We start from the raw sequence: 21,668 nt of genomic DNA, 5'->3' as shown, positions 1-21,668 counted from the left end.
CAGATCACCAAGGCCTCTACAGAGCAGTTTGGGTTTCCGTGAGACAAGGAGAAAGTCAAATAAACATGACAGAAAACCTTGTGACCTCCTCTCGCTGCTGCTGCTATCTTGTGAGCTGGAGGTTTGCTGAGTGCGACCAACAAAAGGCACAAATTAAAATCACTTCAGTGTTCAAAAGAGAAAATGTTGATTTTACAAACCGGTGATTCTCTTTGTAAAACTATATTTCTACACATAGCATGGTGTATTTTTCATAGGGGGCTGCCCTCACCATATCATGCCAGCATAGATAAGGGCTTCTGGAGAGGAGGAAGGCGGGTAGACAGCCGGGCTTTCTGGATCAAACAAGAGAACCAGCACTTTGTCTTCAAAGAGCAGGCCTTCTTGAGTCTTCAAAGCCAAGAACTGTTATGCAACAGGCGCCCATGTAGTCAGAATTAGTTCATATCTTTTATCTCTTCCTCTCCTCCCTTTGCTTTTTTTTTTTTTTTTTCATTTGATCCTTTTTCCCTCTCTCATTAAAACTACAGTCGGTGGAGAGCAGGCACATTGCTATCAACTCAAATGAAATCCTTAAATGACAATTCAGAGGGCATTTCGGATCAAGGTTTCCTGCTTTGCATTGTAGCACTACATTCTTTCTCTCCTTATTCTCTTGACTTAGTACCTGGTAATATCAGGCACAAAGCCCCACGACTCACAGCAAGGACAAAAACTGGATAGAAAAACCTATCAGCCTGCTGTGTGTCCTTCATGCAGGTTGCCCTAGGACGCGTACGTCAGATAAACGAGAAGAAAAGTCAAAAACAAAACAAAATGTGTGTGTGTGTGTGTGCGTGTGTGTTTAACAATGAGCTCATGCTCTCTATCATCCATCTCTCTAACCTTCACTGTCATCTGCGTTGTCCTCATCATCATCAGGTGATGCTGTGGCTAGACCTTCGCCTTGAGACCTATCAGCACGAGCCCGACGCGTATCCTGGGAAACACAAACAAAGTCACATCTTGCATTCATACATTATAGTTACAGCAGTTCAATGACACGCCGTGACAGAAAGCAGAGGATAACAAATGGCTTACCTGCTTATGCTGCTGGAGCAGGTTGTCCAGGTTGTGACGTCTCTTGTAATTGAAATAGAAGTTCTTGCACTGCGCCTCGCTTTTGGTGCCCACCATTTTGGCAATGGCTGTCCAGTTACGCCCGTGCTCAACAAGCCCTGGACGAAGAAAGACAATTCAGCATTAAAGATTTGCTAGTAAGATGGTAAAATTGAAAACACTTGTCGTTTACAATAATAAAAGCTAATGCTAAACTAGGACTAATTAATGCCTTCTGCACTCTATTCAACTGAGTGACATGGACAAACCCTGACATTAAATAATTCTTACATTTCCCATTACTGCTTAATGCTGTATCAGATGCAAGAATATGATCCCAATAAATTCTTAATAGTCTCTCTTTACAATCCAAAGCTGCTGTTAGTATTCCTATTGATGTTTGCACTACACCCCTGGGGTCCCTGTTGCTATGGCTCGTTCTTGGTCTTTCCCGTCCTGATTAACTCTGAGCTCAGCCACAATCAGCTTCCATGGTTCTCACTAAACTCTGAAACTTCTCTGCCAAGCTGCAGTGAACTGGAAGACTGCCATTTAACTATGACACGAGGAAGTCTCTTCTAAAGCCTGTAACCCCTCTATGGTAACTTCATCTAGCAGCCATAGAAATATACACAAGTATATATAACAATCCCGATAAGCAGGACCTTCCAAAGACCCTGCACACGGTTTCACAGCATAACTGAGCACGACACATTCAACAAGAGATATTCATGCTAGTTGTGGCACCCAGATCTTCACTTGGATGTCTTGAGACTAATTTACACTTGGTTGTTCAACTGTCTTGATCGTTGTCACGTGACAAATGACAGTAGGTAGAATGACAAAGAATGAATCAAGTGAAATGACCAACTCTGACCAACAGGCTGTTTTTCTCGTTCATGGATCAGCATAAAACTACAGACGTAACATATCAGCATTATAGTATTACCATGGGAGGAATCTACTCACTATATTGTGCAAATGTCCTTGACTAAAGTCTTTGACAGAGCTAAGGAGATGTTAACATCTTAACTCTAAATTCTTGCTTTAGCAGATACATGGATTTGTAAATATGTTATAATTATTGTAAATGTTATAACGAATAACTCTCTCTGTAATAAAAGATGATGCAACAGCTCTACAATAAAAAGCCATCTTTAAAAAGCTTGTAATCTTAAATGTTTGTTGTCACAGAGGCGCAGATTCATTTTTATGGTAGTTTTAACTATTTGTTGTATTATACGTTTTACACTGTTGGCTGCTCTAATTATTTTGTCCAGAAAATGTAGTTGCAGCAAACCAGTGAAATAACAATGACCAGCAAATTAAAAAAAAAAAAAAAAAAAAAACAGGATTAGGCTGAAACATGTGAGCTTCATATGACAGGATCCTGTCTGATGAGGTATGTTTGAAAAACTGCTTGTTCATAAAGTCCAATTAGACTGCAGGTGTGAAATTATACCAACAATAATCTGATCTTTTCTATTTCCCTTCATAGAGCCGAGTTCTTTTTCCTCCTCGGGGAAAAGCTTCTGGTTCGACTTCCATGCCTCGGGTGTGTTAGCCTTGTATTTCCTCAGAGGCTCGCATAGATCAACAGGTTGCAACTATGAGTTAGAGGGCAACTGCTTTCAATGTGCATGCATGATCAGCCATGTGTGGCAGCACAGCATAAAAGTGATTTCTGAACCTGCTCTGTCATATGACTAGAGTAGGTCAAGCAGGTCTCTCTTACGTACACTAATCCAGAAACACTGCAGGTCTGAATGCCTGAGGAGATCACAGCAGCAACGTATTTTTGTAAAGGGGAAAGCAAATCTCCAAAACCCACACAACTGAGTCTCAATTAATCCACATTAAATCCCCAGTCTATGGTTCTTGGCACTCAGGGGACCCTACATAAGAGCCTATAGCAACAAAGCCAGCAAAAAGGGGGGAGAGGGGGCACGCTTGAATGGCATATGACCTGACTAATGACTGATGAGATCAGGCACAGTATGCAGCATTTTAAAGAATTTAAGAGACCAAAGTGATTTTAAATCTTTTCAGAGGATCTGACAAAGTGTTTGAATGTGAATAATAGATAGTGATCTTAAAGGAAGCAAAAAAAAAAAAAAAAAAAAATCACGCTATGTTGCTTAATGGATGGCCTTAATAGATCACTTCTGAGAAACCAGCAGAGCGGTGGAGCTAAAAGAAAAAGGGATCCCTGAAAGCCTTCATGAGTCTCTCACAGCTTCCAGTAAAGCAGCAGCACAAGTTTGTGTTCGTGCGAACACACGTGCACACTTTTTTTTTTGTGCACGTAAGAAACAGGCAGGGCGAGGCAACATCAGATAATCAGAAGAGGAAAAGACAGGGGAGGGGGGAAAGACGAGAAAAGATCACAGCGACACAGAAACAGAGGAAGGATGGAGAGATAAAGCGAGAGAGAAATGAATCGAAACGCTACCTTTTTTGGCGACCTCCATTTCCTCCTCGGTCCAGCGAGAAGTTTCTCCGGTTTCACCAGCACCAGCTAAATCACAAAGAAAAGAAAAACAGCTCCATGAGCACTGACAGAGAGAAAGAGAGACAGAGAGCAACAGAGAGGGAGGGAGGGGGACAGACACAGAGAGAGAGTGACAGTCCTCTCTTCAGCCGTCTTCTTCTCATGGCAACTAATCTAATAATCTGTTTACATTCAGGGGCTGCCGAGACCTGCTCCCTCACTTACACTCTTGCTCTAGCTCACTCTCTCTCTCTCTCCTCCCATCTATGTGTCTCTCCCCCTTACCCACAGTACAAGCCCTCCTCCTCTCTAATCCACAAGGGGGAGGGCCTTGGTCAGCTGATCCAGCACCAGACAGTGGAGGAGTTGAGAGCCGTGCCTCCCTCTTTGGGAAAAGGCCTTGGATGGAGACAAATAACCCTCCCACCCCTTCTACTGTGACACTGCGCATCTCATACACACTCCTCCTTCTTGCCTTGGCTTGACTACACAGTTGCACCCCCCACCCCCAACCCAACCCCCAACCCCCCACCCAATACAAAATTCACAGAAGTGCACGGTTAGCGTGGAGGGGGTCGAGTGAACTCTAGCACACTCTCCTCCATGGCACCCACTGAGACTGTGTAAACATTTGGACTAATATAGCAGCAGATGTACCCTTGACATTAACAGGCGGCTGGCCCCCCCCCATCTCCCGCCCACCCCCCCACCTCTAGGATGAGGAGATCAATTCTCACTGTTTAGACGGCTCCTACCAAAGGTCCCCCAGCCACACAGTCTGTTACACTTAGTTAAACAAATGTGTACTGGACTGGGCTTCCGTCTTCAGAGGCAAACCTCACATGTTCTCCCCGTGACGGGTTAGACCCCTCTAGGGTGGCCATTAATCACCGCGATATGGAAACAGACTGGGTAACCGTCTATATTGTAGCATCTCACCTAATGACACACACACAAACACACCATCCCCCACTGCGTCAGGATCAAACCCCCACCCCCCACCTCCCACTGAATCAGCAGCTTCCTAAACTTGCTCGGCACCATTTCAACTGGACCAGACTGACAGATAGCTACCCTTTAGCACCTAGCACACTATTTTCTGAGAAGCGCCATAGCTGCAGGGGTTACAACAGGGCAAGCAAACAAACACACAATATCCTCCATGTAGTCACTAAGAGAGATTACAGTTGATACAGTCCTACGTAAACCGTGATATGCCCAGAACAGGGCCAGAAAGGTCAGCGGGTTGACATGATGGAAGAACACACAGTAGAAGGTTAATTAATCACATTACAGGGCAAACCTTGCATAACTGTTGAGCGAGGTAGAGCTCGACAGACAGCAGCGGGAGCAGGTGGCAGAGGAGCACGGCGCACTTACAAAACAGTGAATTAATGATTCAGATTAACGCCACAACGAGCTTAACACACGGGGACTTTGATACCTGAAAACCTGAGCTGCCACCGTCAGACAGACGGACTTCAAGGGTGGAAGAGAACAAGTGCGTGACTAAGTACCATGACAACAGCTCAACCAGGGCAGTGGATTGCCATGGTGATGGACGGACTACACAGAGCTTCCTGAGTGCAGGACAGAGTCTGTCTGAAATTGGCTTCGAGTGAATGTACTTACTGAACCAACTGTCCACTTTCAGGCTTTAGCAGCTCATGTACCTACACGATTCTGACATGTGTCTAAACCTTGTTTAAGATGCATATTCGGCATGTGCTATTCCATTATTCCAGCTCTTAAAACAAGACGCTTACAGTCTGAACATTGGCTGTTACACCGGGCCAGTCAATGACGACACCTGATTATTCATGAGAGAGAAATTAAAATATCTTTTATCCTACCGTGACATTTACAAAGCTAGAAGGGAACGCTGAGCTCACTTGACAGTAACTGTTTTAGTTAATTGTGCAGGTTGCTGTGTGCTTTGTGGTGTGTTGTAATAACTTCAAAAGATGTAAGTGATAAAATCAAGAATGAGAGTCACTTAATAAAAAATAAAAAAAACACTGAATTTTTAATGTTTGTAATGTGAAATCTCTGCATGTGTAAAAGGAAAATAAACACATCTATATATAATAAGTCTAGACTGCGTAAGAGACTCCTGCTAATGCAGCTTGAATGGGCTCTGGATAATCTCATGCCATTGATTCATCAATCAGACGCTCTAGTACACATTTTTCTTTTCTTCACACATTTTGCGATGAAATATCGTACAATTTTATTTTTTGTGAACTCTCTTTGTGTCAATTCTCCGTCACCAACTTTGCTTGTGTGTTGCAGAAAAATATTTTCAACAATTTCCAGAGAGCATCCCCAAGGGGATTCACCTTTATTAGCATCCATGGAAGCCACTGGATTTTTCGCAGGCTCCTTCATGGACTTCTGTGCTGGATCAGGTTTAGGGAGCTGCGGAGGATCTGGCAAGACCGGCTCAGGGGCAGGGGGAGGTGCTTCCTCGGCCGCCACAGTTGCAGCCTCATTGGCCATGGAGCGTGTGGTGATCCTTCCCTTACGGCGGCCCTGGCTGTTGGCAGTCTTCCTGCCACGCGGCGTGTTTTGCTCCTTTCCGTCCTCGTCCTCCCCACCGTCACACTTGTCTTTGTCCTTGCCAATGTCCCTGTGGTTTTGGAGAGGGAGCGCGAAGCTTTAAGAGACGGTTGGTATAGCAAACATCTATTCCCTTTTGACTCAGCAATAACAGGCCCTTTTTGTAATCTGTTGTCTTCCTCCGTGATTGAACACACAATAAAAGCCTTTTAGAGTTTGTCCAAACTGAAGCTGGACAAGTTAGCAAGTTGGCTAGTTTATTAGCAAAGCACCAAAGCAGACACAGCTCTACCACCTGCAAGTCTTCTCTAGACCACGAACGTGCATCACTCCACTGAGAACCGGGGGATTCTGATGTTCATTCATTATTTGATGAGACAATATAAAACAACACAATCCTAAAAACAGGCTTGCTCTGTTTATCACAGGATTAACACATTAAGACTAACTGGATGTTACAGTGTGATAAAAGTCATTTGTGCAGGCAGCTTTATGAATTCTTTACTGCTGTGCTCAACAGGTTACATCCAGGGAGAATTGTTTATTCACAGCACAAGCTACAGTCATATCTCTTGTTTATAATTTGGAGGCGCATTGTTGATATATACAACTGTAACTGCACAGGGTCACTGGACTATGAAAAGGTGAACTGTTTACGATTTGGATTTTAAATACCAGCATTACTTTTAAATAAAGGCATTTAAAGAAATGGAGTTGCTTCTAATGACTGCTATAATTAACTGAAAGCACTGAAATTTAATGTGTGCGGAGTGACACCAGGACAAACAACTATTCATAACTCACCTAGAATCCTCCTTTTCATCTTTCTCTTCCTCGTCCTTCTTTTCCTCGTCCTCTTTTTTCTCTGATTTTTCAGATTTGTCCTCTTCGGTTTTTTCGTCTGACTTGTCTTCTTGTGAGGGACGTGTTATTTGCTGGAGACAAAACACAAAAGGAAAACATTTAGTTGTTTCTCCTTGAAACATGAAGAAAAGGTCAACGTGCAGATTAGTAAAAGTCATTCAAGATGCTAGGGTGATATCAGTGTTTTAATTCAGATGTAATGTATTTAAAAAAGGTCATTCAAACAACCACCACAAGTATTGTTAAAGGACACATCCTGATGTATCTTAGACCAGTCTGATACTTCTCAGCTATCATACGGAATATACCACACATACTGATGCCAAAGCTTTACACCTGCCACCCCCCCCCCCCGACATTTACACACCTCCTGGTCCAGCTTTATTGCATGCTATCAAGCGACAGCCATCTTCTCATGCTATAGCAGAGCCTGCATTGGCCCTGTGAGCCCAGAGGACCATTTGAAATTGTACAACACAATATGGGCCTGAATGGGCTGCTGACATAGTCAAAGTCTTTGATTGCAGACAGACCAAGTTAGATGAATGGCAGAAATGTATGCTGCCATCTGGTTATTAGATTTCCCCACTTTCCAACTGCTTTTCAGGTTTCATCAAAAACCGAAGACACAACAAATATGATGACTAGATAGAAGATGAAAAGTGGAGTTGTACACCCTGTGCAGACAGTTTTAAGGCTGCGCCATATTTGATGATCTTCACATGGCCCAGTATCTGCAGAAACATGTGAAACACAAACGAATCACATTGCAGAACCAGATCTGAAATGATGAATTTTGGAGTGCGGCCAGTTCTTATGCCTTATTTGTCTCAGTAAATCAATGAAAGAGAGTAGAGAACTTGACCATAATGCTCATTATGAATTTTACACCACACTGCAACAGATAAAAAGGCAGCAAGTCTTAAACCGAAGAGAAGACGATGTTAGTATTTTAAAATAAAATAAAAAAAAGGCTGGAGGTTGAGTTCAGATCGATATCACTGCCTACACAAGCAGAGTGAAAACATCATTCAAAACCGAATTTTAAAAAACAGGACCGACAGAGTGATTGAGGGCAGAGCAACATTCTTTATCATCACTGCTGGCGCGGTACACCACAGAATGCTTCCTCCTGCCTGTTCCATGAAAGCGCTGTGCTGGAACAAGTCTGGCTATGCCAAGCCAAACATCCCATGCTGGTACCAGATGGGGCCAAGGAATGTGCTGCACTCAATGGTAAAGGCAAAAGATATGGACTGAGGCAAAGAGAAGGAAGACAGGGCTACAACATGAAAAAAAAAAAAAAAAAAAAAACAAAAGCTGGGATTTGGCAGTCTTTCTATTTTACAACAACATGGCTCTGCACATGAGGAGTCCGGCTACCATATAAAAAAATGAAGCCTGATACTGAAAAGCTTGACAACTCTCTAGAAACAGACAGCGAGCAACTGCCCCAGTAGTTTATTGGAGTCAGCCTTAGTTGCTCGGATCGTAGCTGTTTTCATGTCTCTGTCTCCTGACTTGCAGAATTAGCATCTGCTGTGGCCAGCTCTAACCAGAGACGACCAATAATCTGAGGATTTTGCCTTCTAGGAGTGAAGTGACTCACCAAATCAAATCTACAATATTCAAAAGAAAACTGCATGTGATGCTATATTAAGTTTACCCCGTATACTTCATATTAGGCTGCTCAGTTCACAGCCTCCCCTTCATACCCCTTAAATCAAATGTAGACAAAACTGGAAGATTTGATTTGTAGTTGATGTCATCGCTGTTAACTACAAGCTCCTTTTGCGTTTACTCTCTGATGCAGACGAGGGGTCTCGCCAGAATAGATACGATGGTGAGATCCATTTCAAAAGTGTTAATCCATATTTAGTATATTACATGCTGAAATGGCTTGAGAATACTCATGTAACTATATTTTGGTAATGGTATGATGGCGTGATGCACTGTTCAATTCCTTAAGGAAACCCCTGCAGAGTCAGAGCTCATATTGTAGGTTGATGTATACAGACAAGCCCACGTCAAACTTGGATTGAGAATTAAATTCCTGACTCGTTTCCTGCCTGCAGCAGTCTGCAAGGAATGTTTTTGGCACTCAACAATTCAGAGACCTTTTTTGCAGAGGAGACCAGTCTGAGTTATTCTCCCCCTACATGTCCTTCACTGAGATGCTGTTCTGGTTGGGTCTGGGAGCGCTCGTGTTTGCTTTGGAGGTGGTCAGAGAGCCGTGGCATTCCTGCCTCTTCTCCCACACTGCGTAAAGAGCCTCTACACAGATGTTCTCCAAAAGTCAATGAGGCCCTGTGGTTCTGTGGTTCTTCAGTGTTTTTAAATGAAGCTCTTTCCTGACCTGGCTTGAATATTTTGAGAGTTTTAATTTCTCCCCTCTTTTGCTGATTCACAAGTCCTGTTTGATTTAGGAAATGACAGAGCCACAAGTCAATCTTCCCTTTCCTACCACAGAACTTCGGCCACCAGAGGAATATCTCACTCTTGCTTCAAGCAGCTCCACCGAAGGAGGAGGAAATGAAAAAATAACGTATTATTACACTAATTATTACTATGCGTCACTTCAATCCTTACAACTAATTACAGTAATTAGCATCATCCAAAGACACAATTAACATTAGCAGAAACAATTAGCAGAAACATTCAAGAAATCCTTGAAATGAGGAAAAGGGAAAAGAGGGAAAAAGTTTAAAACATTATATTTAACAGCAACATTTTAATCCATGTGTATATCTTGTTATCCAGCTGACAGCGACATTAATTCCTAAGTGTTCATAGTGGAAAAATTTTCTGTCAAAAATAAGGTAAAAAAATGAGCCACAGTTACCGTGGTTACTAGGAGCTCAGCAGGGAAAGAATAGCTCATCATTGGTGCTACAAAGCAATGAAATCTACTTCACTGCTTGATCAACTTTACTGCCAGGCAATTAAGAGAGAGGCTCTCAAGAATCATTTTGCCTTTATGCATCCCCATAACAAAGAACAGACATGAGCAAAGAGTTATACATATTTGCTCACCCTGTAGATCTATATACACTGATCACATTTACCAACATAAAAACCTTTAGGATACGTGTAATAATAATTATTATCTATAATTATTGGCTTCACAGGCTGGTTAAAACACATCATTGTGACTCACTAACAATACATACAATAATAAAATTAGCTCAATATGCACAGTACAAACAACCACACCGGACATGATTCCAGTGTGAATGATGAGTTCAACAAAGTTATTGCATTTAGTATAAAAGGACTTTCTGTAAATGTCCTTGGTTGCTGTTCTACAGCATCTTCCTGAGGGCAGTTTAGTTCATTCTTGATGCTGATGATTTGTCGAGCTTTCTGTTTCACCTGTAGTCTGTATATACACTACAGCTGTTTCTGCTTGCTTATATCATATGAGTGCAATTTCCTGATTGGATACAAGCGCTGCATTGCTTTTTTAAAAATGTATTCCATGTTGGCTGTAAAACTTAAAGTGCTATCAAAAGAAGGTTCCTAATTATCAGAACTCCTCGACCACTTCGACAGGCTGATCAATAAACTGAACAGGTGTGGTGCCTCCCAGTAACCAGCTCCTTAGTCTTCTTTTCATTAATAACCAAGCAAGAAATTAAAGAAAAGATGACAGCCAGGAGGTGGCTACATCATTTCAACAAGAGAAGAAGACTTTTTTGTAACAGGTGTACGTTCCAGTAGGGTGCTCAACCTCAAAAGTCAAATCAGTTCGGTGGAAAAAGGTGGCTCGAAAAAAAAAAAAAAAAGCCTGTAGAACATAATTTTTTAGTGCAATATCACAGCTGATGCTTTTCAGCTATAGGCTTTCATCAGCATGAAAAGGGGCATAAACATATATACACGTTTAAGATAATAAAGACAAAAGACAATAAAGGGGTGCAGGAGGCCAGTCCTCGCACTTTATGGCTACATGACAACGAGAACGTACACCCCCCCTAACTTAAGCTTTATGTCATAGTTTTCATCTTTTAACGTGTAAAAAGTTGCGCTGACAACCACAAGCTACTCACATTTTTCTCTGTAATGGCGAATATTACGTTTGTATTCCATTCTGGCATTTTACCATAACACATGCTCTGGATGTTTGTCAGTGTTCTGCTCCTCTGACAAATGTGTTGTGTTAGCAAAAACATGGCCTGTAGCGTAGGTGTGTTAGTACATCAGATGAGATCAAGCTTAAAAGATGGCTGTGGTAGAACTGGATTTTTGCAGGATTGCAATACGAGTCGTCATATCTGCCCTGTTCTCCTCTCACGATACACAGTATTTGTTTCATGTTTGTCTTTAGTTCTCAAAACAATGGCTGATGAACAGATAAGCAGATTCTTTTTTTTTTTTTTTTTTTTTTTTTAATTTCAGCGACAACAACACTGTTTCCAGGATCCATAAAAATACGTCAGAGATGTGACAACAATAGGCTCGTATTGGTCTGGATGTGTGATGTCTGTTTTAGAGAGAATTTGTCAAAGGAAGAAATCTAATTGAAAATATTGACAATTCTGAAAACTGATAACAACCACATGTCTAAAACATGATTAACTTTATGCTGTGTGAACAACTGCCCAACAAAGCCAAAATAAACTAATTTCAAACTGCAATAAGCAAATACTGCCACAGCCCCCCCAGTAGTGGAGGCCTAGAAGGTCACTAAATTAAATGTGAAAGTTACAGCATCAATATAAAACACAATCAGTGAGGGACCGCCTCTCCCTCGGCTATAATGTAGATAAATATTACACAGGGACACTCATTATCAAGACCATAAAAGAGAAGATCATAAAAGGCCACACTGTATTGCAGCTGGTCCGAATTGTCGTGCAAACATTCCCAAAGCTGCAAAAAAAATGACTAATAAGTTGAAAATGTTCCTTTGCTGAAAAAAAAAAAAAAAAAAAGTCTAATGAGACTTTTGTTTTAAGGGTGGAGCTTAAAACAAAGATGTAGAGATGCTGTGTTCCTGTCAGAACAGACCTGCATGAGCAAGAACACGAGGAGGAAGTTCTTACTATGAAATGGTTGCAGTCACAGTGGGGGATGTAGCCTATGAAGGCTTCCACATGAGTGTGTATTGTGAGTACTGAACTGATGTTTATTGGTGGTGTTATTTTTTTGTGTGCGTCTGTGTGTGTGTCTGTGTGTGTGTGTGTGTGTGTGTGTGTGTGTGTTCACAAACTTAGTCAGAATATTCATTAGATCAGTAAAAGAGGTTCAGCTGACATGGGGGACATATTTATACAATAGTTACTTGAAGCACATTAACTCAAGAAATATTATATATAAGCCAGTGTGTCTAATGCCTCAAACTCTGCACTATAAAACCTGAAATTTAAAAATGTATTCCTATATTTTCTCATCTCAGAAGTTCATACACAATAGCAGAGATACATATGTACATGCGTGACCACACAGCCTTGGCTTGACTCTTAAACTAAAAACCATCTCTGCACATGTCCTAGAAAAACTGCCCTAAAATAGCCGAGTGCGACTGCCTACAACGCTCAAGTAAATATGTAGGCTAAGAAACGAAAGGCCCGAGCAGAAGGGCAACAGAAAATATGACACAAACAAAAAAAAAAAAGAGAAGAAACAAGACAACGGAAATAAACTGACAGAGTGTGGTATCAAGTAGAGAAAAAAAGATCCGTGGTTTCAAAGCTAGGGACATACCTGCAAGCTCATTTGCTGGTCACAAAAACCCCTTGCTCTGCTGTGAGCCACAGCTTACTGGTGTTGCAAATGTGAGTTTACCCTCCGGTAGTTCCATAGCGGTGGTAACGATAGCAGTAGAGGGGCAGGACAGCACCATAGCAGAGCTCCTTAGAAGGGCTGCCGGGCCACAGCACGGCCGCACATATTCCAGGAAAGCGTGTCATCAGGCCGCTTAAGCCGCCCAAAGAATTGTCCATCTCACATGCACGCACTAATCTATGCAGGGTCACTCAAGGTAATCCCTGCCGTGCACTCCTCTTTGATTGGCACTCACAGCAGCACAGTGAGTTTTTTGGGCCTGTCAGATGGCTGGGCTGTACCAATTCAGCTGTTTCAGAGAGGGGTGGCGCGCTCTCTCCCTCTCCCTCTCTCTCTCTCTCGCTCTCTCAGAGGAACAGAAGAAAGAGGAAATGGAAAATGAAAAAAACTGCACACACTCCACCAGATAAGCTGCAAGCGCTGACTCTGTCTCGCTCAGGGTTTTTTCACTCAGTTTTACTCACTCACCCTACATTCCTTTGCTCTTGCTATTGCTAACTTTGTCCTCCTCCTTCCCTCGCTAATGACTCACTCTACTCGCTCAAACAGCAGTTGTTAAGTCACACCAGCGGCTTGGAAATCCACAACATCTTGATGTGCATTAGTCAAAATGGCAAAGAAGAAAAAACAGTATTTACATCCACAACAACGTCATTCAAACAACTCACCTAAATCTCAAGATGATCTCACACCCACTTTTACATTAAAGTGCCTACCCACTGAAAACCTTTGTTTTTATGTTTGTATGTGCTCCGATCCCTCAAAATGTATGTTAGTTTAAAAGGAAGCAGCTTCAGCAGTTATGACACATGACATCTTAAGCACAGGCACAACAGCTGCTGAACAGGATCTTGCATAATCACAGACAACCTGTTCCAGTTTAGGTGTCCCCCATCTCTCATACAAAACCCACATAAAGCAACCTGCCACTGATCCGCCATATCAAATGACCAAGAAGTCCAAAAACACACAGAGATAGTCTTCAGTAAGCTACAGAATCATTAGCTCACAAGCTACACACAGAAAGACAACGCTTCCACACTGCGGAGATCAGTCGTCCATGAAGAAATTGTACCTGTCACTTAGTAAAAGAAGAAGAACTGTCTTTGAGTTTAGGATGTAATCATGAATTATTGTGCTCTCCACCTCCTCCTATGTCAAGAAACAGTCTACAACCAACCCATTGGGTTACACAGCATATGTACTGTACTAGGACTGTGGCACCAGTGAAGTAAGAAGAAAACATCCACCAGGATGAGTAAAAATAATGTAATATCCCTCAACACAGGCTTGGGAGATGGTGTTTCTTTTTGTACTGGATTTGGGGGAAAGACAATAATTACGTAACACCCTGAAGAGCACAACAACATATCTTCATAGCTGTCACTTTGTAATTTTCACTTTTGGCACACAGAGGTTTTAAAGGGAGAGGCGAATCCAGTTCGTCTCTGTGCTTGATACCGTGACAAACACATCTGTGTAGAGACCCAGACCGTCATATCATCTCCTACATTTGTCAATAAATATGGAATTATTTAATTTCCTTCGCATTAGTTGTTACTGATTTTTGTGAAACTGTTCAGTTCAGTGAGACTGCTGCAGCTTTAGTTTGTGCTTCTTTTGCCATTATCTTTGTTGTATTATTACATCATTAATAAATGTATGTTTTTATTTACACATTCATTTTTCTAACTGTGTGTCCCAAGTTTATATATTCTGAATGTCACCTTTGCCCCAGCCTTTTGTCTCCACTGTGTTTGTTCTGCTGAATCTGTTCACAGGAGCAGAACGTGGTACATCATAATTGTTTTATTGGGTTTGAAAAAAACAGCTGCGACTAACAATTATTTTCATTATTGATTCATTTGTTGGTTGATTAATCAAGTATTTGTTTTATATATAAAAGAAATCGGTCAGTCCCAATTTCCTAAAGCTCAACGTGATGTTTTCCAATATTTGTCTGCTTTTTTTTGTCGGTCTCACGGTCTAAAAATATTCAGTTTAACATCACATAAAACAAGGTAAAGCAGCTGATCCCCTTGATTGACAAGTTGGAAAGAATGAGTGTTTAAAATCTTAAACAATGAATCCAATTTCAAAACACTGAATTTTCTGTGTATGAACTAATTAATCAATTAAGTGTTATCATAAAGTTCAACACTTCAACAAATGATAATTTACTAGGAGCAACAGCGTCACTTTTTCTAATCCTGAACTTTTTCTCAAATGTGCAAACGCCTGTTTTCATACAATAAAAGCTCCATCTGATCTATTTGACTGTCTTTAGGGGAACTGACTCTCAAGCAAGTCATACTGTAGCAGTGTCACAATAATCCAAAAATTTCTTAATAATCCTAATAATTCAAGAAAAGTTGGGGGGTACCCACTCTGCTTCCTGTTTCGCTCACTCCACGCCATGAATAGTGCCAGCGATGTGGATGCCAAATTCTTACCACTTAACACTATAGATAGGTGTGGCATGTGAGTCTGAAATGTGGCAGACACGCAGAATATCCGTCACAAACAAAATGTGAGCAAACATGAAACAGGTTTGGCAAACGAGCCAGACAAACCCAACGCTGCAAACAGAAATTTCAAATAGAACTGGACTTACTACTTCGTCATCTTTTATACTTTAATGTCATTTTATCCATCAGGAGAACCGGTTTTCCAATCATTTAAAAGAGCTTTCATGTTTACATTTCATAAAGTCTGAGGCTTACCTGGTTCCTTCCTCTCCGGCGTCCATAATTCCGTCTCACCAACGTCTTGTAGTTGTGGTTCTTCTTGGTTAAGTAATAATACAGGACACAGTCAGCAACACACTGAAACAAGAAATTGCAACCTATTCAAGCATTTGTTTATTTCCTTTCATTTGTGCTCATATGAAAACTTCATATGTATTACTCCTGTGCAGTATCATAGTCAACATATTGATAATAACCATCTTCCAGAGGCAGAAACCACACACCTAACAGGTTTATTATCATCCAGATGGACATTTAGAGCTGATATGGCTAATACTAATGAGCAATGGGGAGCCAGAGAGAGCAGATCTTAATATTTCTGTTCATTATGAAGAAATACCTTGTACATAATAAATCAAAATAAACTGGTCTAAAGGGGTTTTATGACAAATGCTTAAATAATTAAAGCTAAATACTTAATTACATCAAAACTTTTAAGTTTATATTTTACCATGAAAAAGTGACCATAGAGCTTTAAGGTCCTGAATCCAGAAGAGTCGTGTGTTTCTGACTTTGGGAGAGAGTGTATTTAATGTACCACCCAAGAGATCAATAACATTAAATCCTGCTATATATTCTAAAAACTGGCACATGTGAAAATACAAGAAGCAGTTTACCTTTCTCTCCAGATACGAGGCAATCAGGCCAAAGTTCTTAGGGTGTTGGACAAACCTGCAAAGAGACGTCAGCTGTTAATCACGTGCCACAGCCAAAAATACATCAGTGCAAGTGCAAGCTCACATTTAGGTCCATAAACCATCTCTGCACTTCAGATTTACGGGGACGAGCTGCGACTCAGGCATGTCCTGACAGACACAAAACAAAAACAACTTACTTCTCCTTAAAGATCTCCTTCTCATGTTCGGTCCAAACATTCATGAACTGCCGGGCTTTGTACACCTTCATCGGGTCGTCCATCAGGCCGTTCATGTTGATGAACTTCACTCGCCTCTGCTCGGAGTCGTACATCATGGGAGGGATGACGGACAGCTGTCTCATCTGTTTCTCATTGTTCTGTGGAACATGGACAGGGAAAGTGGCTGTAGTTACTGCAACAGAGAACCCTCTCCCTTGTTCCCTTGTTCTTGTTTTTACTTGAGAGATTTATGCAGATTATATATACACTCATGATGATGAAATAAGAGAAATTCTACAGAGACCCCCCACCTCTTCAAAAACACAAACTGTATGGACTGTTCTCCTCTAGGTAAGGCATATCATATCTACACGGCAGCATATTTCAAAGGCTCTATAGTTAGTACCCACCTCCTGCTCAGAAAGGCCATCTATGATTTCAGAAATCTCATGCTCGCTTCTGGCAATTGTTGCAGAAAGACCTGTTCCTCTTTGTCCAACTCTGTTGAAAACGGGGTTACAAATGTTAAAACACATTTAAATAAATGTCTATGCTGCACAAATATTTCCAAGTTTTCAATTACTTATTCACAGTCGTTTCCTTTCCAGTCAAAACCAAGTCAGATTGTTAACAAGCAGAATCACTGTACCCATTATTAATGAATGAAAGTCTCTCTGGCCAGTTATTACTTGCTTCCTCCTTCATGGTCTGGCAGTCTGCATAAACAGTGCTGACATGCAAACTCTTACTTGGAGATTTCAATGAAAGCACAAAGCATCAGCTTCAGCAACAACCAGACGCTGGACCCTGACCCCGTCTCCCACCCTCTCCAGAGCCACCCAGACAGCCAGTGTTTCTGCCCAAAGTACGCCGCCACCACACACACCTAGTGCCCTCCATTTAGGTGATAGCTGAACAGATATCCTAATGTCTGGGTGGCTGCAGTTACTGTCAATTATTAAACCATCAATAGATTGCCAGAATACGATTTCACTCTAGTCCCTCCATCTTTGACCACCTTCACATAACAGTGGCTCCTGCCCTGTGCTGTGATGGCTTAATGTACTGCTAGCTGAATATTCCACTCCATCATAAAATCTGAAGTAGTACTGGGCTATAAAACTATGATGATAGAGAAAATAAATATAAACATATAATTTCTCAGAGAGATACAGACTGAGAAACTGCTTTCTTCAAGTACAAGTCATCCAGTATCCCATAAAGTAAATCAAATGGAGTACAGTAAATCTCCTTCCACCAGCCAATTATGCGTCTGTATTAGAAATGCAACAATTAATCAATCAACAGAAAATTTGTCAGCAACAACTCTGTTCATTGATCAAATGTTGAAGTAATATACTGTACAAAAATTCCAGAGAAGTCACTGATTCCAATGCGAATATTTGACGTTTTTAGGAACTATATCAGTGTGCTTCTGAACAAAGAACCAATCACAGCCAACCGTATGTTGTGCCCCAGTATGTGACAGGTAAATGCTGTTACCTCTGGAAGCGCTCCTGCTGCTCTCTCTGCTTGCGGATCTCAGGGAATTGCCTCTCATAGTACTCCCGTGTTCTGCTCTCCTTGGCTTTGCGTCTGGGGTTGTTCTCCATTCGCTCCACCTTCTTCTCCCACGCTTCCATCAGCTGGTCATAGCGCTGGCAGATCTTCTGTTCCTGCGCACACAGCATGAAAAATGCTGGTCTGTGATACAGACTAAAAGGGCGTCTTCAGATGCTTAATGTTACCCCAGTGTACATTACTTAAAATAAGGGCTATCTTGAGTTTTTGAACCCAAAGGAGCACTGTTTATATACAACTTTTTTAAAGGTTATGAAGTTCTGGAGGTGAGAAACTCATGTGTCTGATTGAGCACAGGATGGAGCTCAGTATGCTGGAGGTACAGTTGGTGTAATATGTTGCTAGCACACTGTAGAGAAGAGGCAAAATAGATGCAAATAATGGAAACACAGGTATTACAACCAAACCATCAGGTTAAATATCAACAATGACCGTGACATGTCTCTTTTCTAAAGGCAGTGTAGGCGAACATGAATTTTATTTTTTACAGACATTGGTGAAATCAGTGTTACAGTTTATCTTTGAAAGCGAACATGAGAACTAAAGTAAACAACTACAGACAGGCGGCAGAAAGTTGAGGTGAGAGCTGCAGAGTTGAGGGAGAACATGCTGCTCAGGAGCTGGCTGTGTTTGTTGTGGGTTTGTGTTTGTCTTTCGAATTGCCTAAGGCAGTGCCCTGACCCTGACAAAATTTGTTCTGATGCAACTATTCTGTTTACAAATAGCTTTCATAAGATCATTGCCATTTTGTTACAGATTAATTTTTAATCACATACACATGTAAAAAAAAAAAAAGAAACTACAATCAAACTCATTTCCAGAGGCACAAGAGTTAAAATGTTTAGTGAAAATATGGAAAGACTCCTGCATTGGGAGGACAATACACCCTCGTTTCCACTCTGTGCAGCAAGGGACAAACAATTCACCTTCCTCTTGGCATGAAGCCATGTGCACTCTGCCATTGTTCAGAGTCCAAAAGGTCTGTCTGACCCTGACAGGGAACAGCCAGACAAAGGTGGGCCCCACTGAGCCATTGCAATACAAAAAGGGATCCAAATTTTTCAACGTGGGGTGATTCAGAAGCATTTAGATCACCGGTTACAGATCAGAGAGACAGAAAGACAGATGTTTGACCAATGTATTGCTCAAATCTGCTCTTTGATGTGACGGTATTTGTTATTCTGTTCTATGTAAAAGCAGTAATTGGTTCACACAATATTTTTCAACAAACAGGGGAAACCTAGGCGTTTCCCATTTGGTCGTACAGTCACCGTAAGGAATGCATCACAGTGTTGGTCAGTCGGTCCACTAGTTTAGTTGAGACTGAAATACCACAGCAACTATTGGATGCATTTCCATGTAATGTTGTAGACATTCACGGTTCCCAGCCTACTGACTTTGGAGGTCGACTCTAGCACCATGAGACGTTTGAGGTTTTCAGTGAAACGTCTCAACAACTTAATTTTCATCATCAGGCCTGAATTTTAATTGGATCAATTCCTGGGTTTATCATCACATATCAATAAGACGAATGACCTATACCTATTGAATCAGCATGCTGATGTTAGCATTCAGCACATAGCAACAGCTTTGCCTAAGTGCAGCCTCACAGAGCTGTTAGCATGACTCCTGATCGGGTCTTTGAGTCAGATGAAGCTACACTCTGTCTGCCTTCTGAATTTAATTATATAAAAAATACAAATGTTAAAACCAGAAAACCTGTGGTTTGTTGAATTTGTAGCCAGCATTCTGTAGCTTCAGGTAAATAAGGAAGATACAAAAGATTTAACTGTCCCCTGTTCAGCTGAAGTCATCTGAGTGCAGACAGTAAGGTATGATATGACTGTTTCAGTGGCCGTGGGAACGGATGGCGCCGCTAATGTTGTGTCCAGAGCACAAACAGAAATACCTGGAACTTGGTTTCTTAACAGCAGGGACACTTACCCTTTGTTTGCGAGCATGATTCCTCCTCTTAAAGAACAAAATCAGCTTCTTCCTCATGACTTGGTTGCTGAAATACAACAACACATATTATTGTGGTGTTTACAAGAAATCAAGCAAAACTGCACAACACATAAAAAAGTAATGCCCTTGTAGAAACCTCTAATTTCACCAGAGAAGATCAATGAGTGCAAAACTAGTACAAAAGTGCCTTTGTAAATTTGAAAATTCTTCCAGGGATAGAGCTTGATTTGTTTTCCAAAACCCCCGCCAAAAAATATCTTGAACGTATCACTGTTTATTTGCAAAGTGGCAGACACAAAATACTGGGAAAACTTGTGTTTACTCATGATGGTGGCTGTGGGAGATAACAGTGGGAGAGCTGACCCTGAGAGTGTGGCCTGTACAGCACATTCACACAGAGGTGGTGTCTGTCTCGATAAAAGACTGAGCCAGATGGGCTGCTCTCATGCTGCACACTGATAAGGGTTTTGTCCTACACGGCATGACCTTCAACCCATAACACACACCTACTTTAAAACACACCTGACGCCGACACACGTACATTCTTTCGCTTCCATTCCCAATCACTCTCCTTAGTGTCAGTAGGGCAACTCAATCAGGTGACTCAGCAATCAGATTAGACAGAGTTATCCGCCGGGTTTATCTTGCTGAGCTCCAACACTTTGCTCGGACGGTTTCTATATTGTATTTGTGGTGTGTATCATGTCTGCTGCAACACTCTTGCACCATCATGCGCTCATGAAATGGGTCTGTGGAACAAATGTAGATACTCACGTCTTGATGTTGTCATGGTAAACCTTTGTGTCTGACGGCTGATTATACAGGGGCTAAGAAAAAAGAAAAAAAAAAGGAACAGGTAGAGGATTATTCCTCAGCTCAGCGTTACTTCTTCCTTAGAGCTCAAGCAAAGACAGAAAATATTGTTAAAGATCACTTACCAGCTCGACCTTGGGACCAAGACCCTCCAGTATTTTATGGGCCTCTTCGGCTTTTTTCTAGAAAAATAGACAAGAGTTGACAACATATTTACAAAGCCTACTAAAAGTAAAGAGAGACTGCAATCTGAGCACTTTCAAAGACAAAACATTTTCATCTGAAAAACATACCATCTCAGAATCAGTATTTTATCATAACTGGGTTATAACTGGTCTTTAGATATGGTGTTTTATGTTTATGAGACATTTTATTGGCTTGAACATAAAGGAACATTCAATTAAGAAAGTAGCTACATGTGGCTATGCATTGGATAAATCATTTAACCACTTTACAGAAATTTAAATCATCCAGTTAAGTTACTGATCAGGGATGTGATCTGTTTTATATAAAAGGGGAAAGGTTCAGAAAAAACACTCAAAATAAACCCTGAGAATAGCTTTAAGTCCTTTATGAAGAAAAAAGGATGTTTGCTTGATAATTTTAAAATATTTTACTTTACTGAGGCATCAGACTTCTACATTTTATAAATATGAGACATGAGCAGCTGCCCCGGCCTGAAAGGAGCAAAACATGACACAAGAAAAAAATAAATGTAATAAATGTAATATGACAAATAAAATAAAAAAGGAAGAAAGAACATTCCCACTGCAGCATAATTAATACAGTTGACAAAGACCAGTGCAGACTGTCAGCTTATACAAGACCATTTTCACATTTCATAAGCCTCCATCTACAGACTGAGACAAACAACCCCGCCTGCCAGACTAAATGCTGCGTACAGAGC

The 21,668-nt window shown here is 41.2% G+C and overlaps 1 protein-coding gene across 5 annotated transcripts in view; it reads right to left on the bottom strand.

Annotated features, from left to right (window-relative positions):
- The window catches only part of ncor1 (nuclear receptor corepressor 1), a 51,419-nt gene that overhangs the window by 18,721 nt on the left and 11,030 nt on the right, over positions 1-21,668 (bottom strand). For all 5 annotated transcript variants that reach the window (XM_056397728.1, XM_056397729.1, XM_056397730.1 and 2 more), the window contains exons 7-19: positions 20,887-20,943; positions 20,723-20,775; positions 19,928-19,994; positions 17,906-18,078; positions 16,813-16,903; positions 16,382-16,560; positions 16,164-16,218; positions 15,523-15,624; positions 6,953-7,083; positions 5,929-6,218; positions 3,551-3,616; positions 1,081-1,217; positions 886-979 (exon numbers count right to left, since the gene is read on the bottom strand). In XM_056397728.1, coding sequence (XP_056253703.1) covers positions 886-979; positions 1,081-1,217; positions 3,551-3,616; positions 5,929-6,218; positions 6,953-7,083; positions 15,523-15,624; positions 16,164-16,218; positions 16,382-16,560; positions 16,813-16,903; positions 17,906-18,078; positions 19,928-19,994; positions 20,723-20,775; positions 20,887-20,943 — 1,495 coding nt within the window. The remainder of the gene's footprint in view (positions 1-885; positions 980-1,080; positions 1,218-3,550; positions 3,617-5,928; positions 6,219-6,952; positions 7,084-15,522; positions 15,625-16,163; positions 16,219-16,381; positions 16,561-16,812; positions 16,904-17,905; positions 18,079-19,927; positions 19,995-20,722; positions 20,776-20,886; positions 20,944-21,668) is intronic.

The sequence above is a fragment of the Seriola aureovittata genome, chromosome 15, assembly GCF_021018895.1.
Source record: "Seriola aureovittata isolate HTS-2021-v1 ecotype China chromosome 15, ASM2101889v1, whole genome shotgun sequence".
NCBI lineage: Eukaryota > Metazoa > Chordata > Actinopteri > Carangiformes > Carangidae > Seriola > Seriola aureovittata.
The sequence above is the reverse complement of the archived record's forward strand: the minus strand, read 5'-3'. Positions and strand labels throughout refer to the sequence as shown.